Source organism: Carcharhinus amblyrhynchos, unplaced genomic scaffold (genome assembly GCF_965287045.1).
Source record: "Carcharhinus amblyrhynchos unplaced genomic scaffold, sCarAmb.v2.hapA scaffold_45, whole genome shotgun sequence".
In the NCBI taxonomy this organism is placed as follows: domain Eukaryota; kingdom Metazoa; phylum Chordata; class Chondrichthyes; order Carcharhiniformes; family Carcharhinidae; genus Carcharhinus; species Carcharhinus amblyrhynchos.
The window spans coordinates 2,862,433-2,868,432 of NW_027649786.1; the positions used below are offsets into that span (position 1 = coordinate 2,862,433).

Genomic DNA, 6,000 nt, shown 5'->3' on the forward strand with positions numbered 1-6,000 from the left:
TGCTGCCAGATGGTCTGTCCTACCTCCTCCACCATTCAATATGAACATGGCCACTCGATGGCTAATTTCCTTCCCATCCCAGGTGCCTGAATGCCTTGAAGCCAAGATCACCTCTCTCTAAAGTGAGAGAGATTATAACTGAGCCTTGAATGTGAAGCAAGTGTTGCTTTAATGGTGTACGTATCCTTACTGTCTCTGCACTGCCTGTGGTATTTAGATCTTGCCTCATGTCTTTATTTCTCATTTTTTGGCTCTCTGCTCTCCCACTCTCTCTCTGTCTCTCTCTGATTCCTTCTCTCTCCTCCCTGCCCTGGATAAGTGTGGGAAGAGCTCCTGTTTTTTATCCACCGGTGGATTCTTAGTTGATGACAGCGACCAGGAGCAGAAATTCAACTTCAAGCTGGCTGAGTCTCTGCGGAAAGCCAAGGAGCAGCCCCTGTTACAGGTACGTGTCTGAACACTCTGCTACCCTCCCCACTTTCCCCAGAGAGGCTAACTGTCACCGAGGCTGTGGGGGGAGAGAGAGAAGTGAAGGATAGGCCGAGTGAGGATAGAGAGAGAGAGGAGGTCAAGTGGAAGGAGGCTGGCGTAGACAGAATGGCCTGTTTCCAACTGTAAATTCTACCCAGCTATAGTTTCCCAGGTGAATCTATACTGGCTGATGCATTTTTGGTGGATCCAATTCAGGTGAGAGCTACAAATGGTGTGCTGGAAACAAGTGTTGCAGTTAGTTAAGCAATAGCAAAACTTTGAATTTTTAAAAGAAAATTATAAAAAGTATGATAGTATGGAACTTCAGTATTGCTGAAAGAAAAACAGGAGCATAGACACAGATCTGGGAGTTCGGGTCCACATTGGCAGCACAGGTGGTGAAGGAAGCAGATGGCACGCTTGCCTTCATCAGATGGGGCATCGACTACAGGAGTGGGTAAATTATGTTCCAGTTATATTACACGCTGACTAGGCCACATTTGGAATACTGTGTCCAATTCTGGTTGCCACGTTACCAAAAGAAGGTGGAGGCCCTGGACAGAGTGCAGGAAAGGTTTACCAGGATGTTTCCTGGTATGGAGGATATTATCTATGAGGAGAGGTTGGAGAAACTCGCATTGTTCTCCCTGGAAAGATGGAGGCTGAGGGGGCAACCTGATAGAAGTTTATAAAACTATGAGGGGCATAGATAAGGTGAACAGTTGGAAGCTTTTTCCCAGGATAGGAATGACAATTACAAGGGGCACAGGTTTAGGGTAAGGGGGGAAAGGATCAGTGGAGATGTGGGGGGGAAGTGTTTTACACAGAGGATGGTGGGGGCCTGGAATGAACTGCCAAGTGTGATGATTGAGGCAGATACAATAGCAACATTTAAGACCTGGATAGAGACATGGACAGGGAATAGAGAGATACAGGCAGTTGGTCTAGATGGGATATGATTGGTACAGGCTTGATGGGCCGAAGGGCCTATTCCTGTGCTGTACTGTTCTCTCTGCCTGCTCTGTGAAGATGCTCAGAGGGAGCACAGTGCTCCAACTGTGGCCTCTAACGAACCGTTAAACTGGGTTGAGACGGGGATCCCAGTGAGTCAAAGTTGACCAAGTCAGGTTTGTCTCACCTGATGGAAAGGGCTGAGAGGGTGGGGGAAGGGGGAAAGTATAGTTTGCCATTGCCCCCCAGGGTAGATAGTGGTAATATTACTGGACTGGTGATCCAGGGTTAATGTTCTGGGGAATACAGATTCAAATCCCACCACAGCAGCTAGTGGAATTTAAATAGTTCATAAAATCTCAGGTTGAAAGCTATTCTAACCAACAAGACCATGAAACCATTGTGGAAAAATCCTTCTGGTTCATTATTGTCCATTTGGGAAGGAGATCTCCCATCCTTACCCGGGCTGGCCTGTGTGTTTACATTTTATTTATTATTGTCACAAGTAAGTTAACATTAACACTGCAATGAAGTTACTGTGAAAATCCTCTAGTTGCCACACTCCAGCAGGTACACTGAGGGAGAATTTAGCACGGCCTAACCAGCATGTCTTTCGGACTGTGGGAGGAAACCCACATAGACACAGGGAGAATGTGCAGACGGTGACCCAAGTCGGGAATGGAACCCGGGTCCCTGGCGCTGTGAGGCAGCAGTGCTAACCCACTGTGTCACCGGGAATGGAACCCGGGTCCCTGGCGCTGTGAGACAGCAGTGCTAACCCACTGTGTCACCGGGAATGGAACCCGGGTCCCTGGCGCTGTGAGGCAGCAGTGCTAACCCACTGTGTCACCGGGAATGGAACCCGGGTCCCTGGCGCTGTGAGGCAGCAGTGCTAACCCACTGTGTCACTGGGAATGGAACCCGGGTCCCTGGCGCTGAGAGGCAGCAGCGCTAAGCCACTGTGTCCCCGTGTCTCAGTTGACTCTTATCTGCTCCTCTGAAATGACTGAGTGAGGGATGGGCAACAGTATTACCTCATTATATTGAAGAACAATATTGCAGCTTGATTATCTAATAAAAGCTGGGAAGTGTTGTGCGGTTCAATCTGTAACTGGTTTGTTTTTCTGTATGCCCTCAGGGTTTCCAGATCCACGTGACATCGGGGGTGCTGCCTGAACCCAGCCAGATGGAGAGCATCATTCAGTGCAGTGGGGCAAACGTACTGCCCAAGATGCCGAGGGTATACAAGGTGAGTCTCCACACTGTCTTCAATGGGGCGCACTGTCAGTGACAGTTGGAACACTGGAGCTGTAATATCCTCACTCGATAAGGAGGGAGGAGGCGGTTTGTGTTTGCAGTAAAGTTTCAGTTAGCCAGCCTTCTGCCCATCGCAATTCTCTATTCCTCAGAATTCTGGGGTGGCATACCGGTTAGCACTGCTGTCTCACAGTGCCAAGGACCCAGGTTCAATTCTGGGTGACTTTCTGTTTATGTGGAGTTTGCACGTTCTCCCTGTGTCTGCGTGCGTTTCCTCCAGGTGCTCCGGTTTCCTCCCACAGTCCCAAGATGTGTAGGTTAGATGGATTGGTCATGCTAAATTGACCCTTAGTGTCCAAAGATGTGCAGGTTAGGTGGATTAACCACAGGAGATGTGTGGAGTTACAGGAATTGGGCAGGGGACAGGACCTGGATAAGATACTCCGTCAGAGAGTCAGTGCAGGCTCGATGGGCTGAGTGTCCTCTTGTGCACTGTAGAAATTCTGTGTTGTGCTGGAAAGTGCCATATCTATGCTGAAGAGTGGACCAGCCTGTGCTGTAATGGCTTCCCCTGATGTGTTAGGGTCTTGGGGTGACAAATCAGTACGATCGCAAATTTTAAAAAAAAATTATTCATGGGACATGGGTGTCACTGGCTGGCCAGCATTCATTGCCTATCCCTCATTGTCCCCGTTCAGAGGACAGTTGAGAGTCAACCACATTACTGTGGCTCTGGAGTAGACCAGACTGGGTAAAGACAGCAGATTTCTTTCCTAAAGGACATTAGTGAACCAGATGGGTTTTTCTGACAATCGACAATGTTTTCGGGCCATCAGTAGATTTTTAATTCCATGTTTTTTTAATTGAATTCAATTTCACCATCTGCCGTGGTGGGATTCGAACCCGGGTCTCCAGAATGTTAGCTGAATTTCTAGATTTATAGTCTAGTGATACACCACTAGGCCATCTCCAATGAAGAACATGCGTCTGCATGAGGGGATGTCAGCAATACATCTCAATGAGATTCATCACTTTCAAGGGAGGAGAGGGGGATAAATGTCCAGTAGTGAATTCCAACATCGCAACAGGGATTGTGTGTAACTGTCAGGGCTCTCACCTCGGAGTCGGAAAGTTGTGGGTTTGAGTCCCAACACACTCTGATGGGACTGCTGTACTGGCAGACAGACCTTCCTTTGTGTTACTAAACCGAGCCACCCCCAACCTGTCTGATTTTTAAAAAGATACCATGGAATAATTCTGTCAAAGTGATACTCCTGGTTTCTGGTCAAAATCCATTCTTCCCATTTATCACAGGAGGTGATGGATGACCTTTTATCTCCTGGGTGTTTGTTTTTTTTTGGGAAAAGATCATAGTTTATAACAGAATGCAGAGTAAAAACCAGTCCCGTGGTGTGCTCACACTCGTCCCTGCCAATCTTTTTGGCAAATTAAATAAATTTAAATCAAGCTGAGGAACAAAGTAAAAAGGGGCAGCTCCTTAAAAAGGGGGTGGGAGACTGCCAAAACATAAAACAAAATATAAAGGAAACTTAAAACATCAAACTAAATGAAATGTGATTAAAGGGATCAGTAATGTGCCCCAGTCCCTGCGGGACCTAATGAGCACAGAAAGCCTCAATGATGCCTGTGGACTCTGCACGCTCCTTCTCCAGGGACACCCGGCCACAAATGTAGCCTTGGTCGAGGGGCAGATATCGGGTTGGACGACCCTCTCAGTCACCTGATGCCTGGGATCTGTTAATGGTAAATTTGACCAGGCTCAGGATGGGTGTTTGTGGTTAGATCACTCACTGATTGTAAGGAATTGGCTGTAAAGTGCTGTGGGACTGCCTGAGATTGTTCAACGTGTCATATAAATGCAAATCCTTTCTTACCTTTTTAATTGTGGTGGTTTTCTGCACTGGCCCTTCTCCTGTGGTAATGGGGAAGTGGGTGGTTAATCTCCCGACCGATACGAGATTCCGATCCTCCTCCTCTTTTGTTTTTGCTCCGGATTTCGACCTGACAGGAGAAAATCCTGGTGATTTCGTGTCTGGACGACCTCCCCAAGTGCAAAGCCGCCCGGGATGCTGGAATCCCCATCGTCAATGCCGAATTCATCCTGACCGGCATTCTCCAGCAGACGGTGGACTTGGTGAGTTACCGGCTAGACGGGGTGACCGACGGCAAGCCGGAGGGGAAAGGCAAAAGACGGAGTTCCGCCACAGCAGCAGCAGCACAGCTGGCCACTGGCAGGAAGAAAAAACGTTAACTGTTTTTTAAAAAAAATATACCTAGGGTAGGAATTTTATCAAACTTGTAAATCCGTAATGTAATTAAAAAAAAAAGTGAAAATTAACGCATCCTTTTCATTCCCTATGGCCTGGTGTGGGGTTCAGAAGGATTATCAGAATATATTTGCAAATGATGGACATCTTACTCTGAACTTGCAGTAAAAGTTGACCAGATTGTTGTGTGGGGAGAGATTGGGTCGACAGGGCCTGTATTCACTGGAATTTTGGAGAATGAAAGGGGATTGCATGGAGACGTATGCGATTCTTACTGGGTCAGTACACAAATTAGGAGGAGTAGGCCATTCAGCCCCTCGAGCTTACGCTGCCATTCAATAAGATCATGGCTGCTCTGACTGCGTTGCAGATTCCACCTTCCCATGCTGGGCTGAAGGGCCTTCACTATGTGGGTATGCCGGCGTTGGACTGGCGTAAACACAGTGTTGTCAGACTTTTTACTGGGCCTTCACTAGGCAGAATGACTCTATCTATCCCTGGTAACCTTCGATTAACAAGAATCTATCTGCACTCTCCCCCCCGCCCTTAAAAATATTCTGAGACAATGCTCCAAAGTTGCACAAATCTCAGAGAAAATGTCCGTGTCCTCAAAAGAAACGGTGATCCTTGATTCTGTAGCAGTGCCCTCGAGTTCTGGACTCATCCACAAGAGGGAGCATGTGCTCCACATTCACCTTGTCAAGATCATTCAGGATCCTCTATAACCTTCAGTTAGGAGTGGCTCAGGAAGGATTGTGCCCGGGGTGCTCAAAAACGAGGGCTCATAGTCTCAGAATAAGGGACAGGGTTAGGACGGGGGCAGCACAGTTGTTAGCACTGCTGCCTCACAGCACCAGAAACCCAGATTTGATTCCTAGCTTGGGTCACTGTCTCTGTGGAGTTTGCACATTCTCCCCATGTCTGCGTGGGTTTCTTCCTGGGTGCTCCGGTTTCCTCCCATATTCTGAAAGATGCGCTAGTTGGTTAGGTACATTGACCCAAACAGGTGCCGGAGTGTGGTGTCGAGGGGAAT

At 47.9% G+C, this 6,000-nt stretch overlaps 1 protein-coding gene across 1 annotated transcript in view; it reads left to right on the top strand.

The window, feature by feature from the left end:
* mdc1 (mediator of DNA damage checkpoint 1) overlaps positions 1-5,016 on the top strand; it is a 43,137-nt gene extending 38,121 nt beyond the window's left edge. The window contains exons 12-14 of the mRNA XM_080182083.1: positions 320-445; positions 2,561-2,671; positions 4,709-5,016. Of these exons, the coding sequence (XP_080038209.1) occupies positions 320-445; positions 2,561-2,671; positions 4,709-4,951 (480 nt within the window). The 3' untranslated portion in view covers positions 4,952-5,016. The remainder of the gene's footprint in view (positions 1-319; positions 446-2,560; positions 2,672-4,708) is intronic.
* The last annotated feature ends 984 nt before the right edge of the window (positions 5,017-6,000 follow it).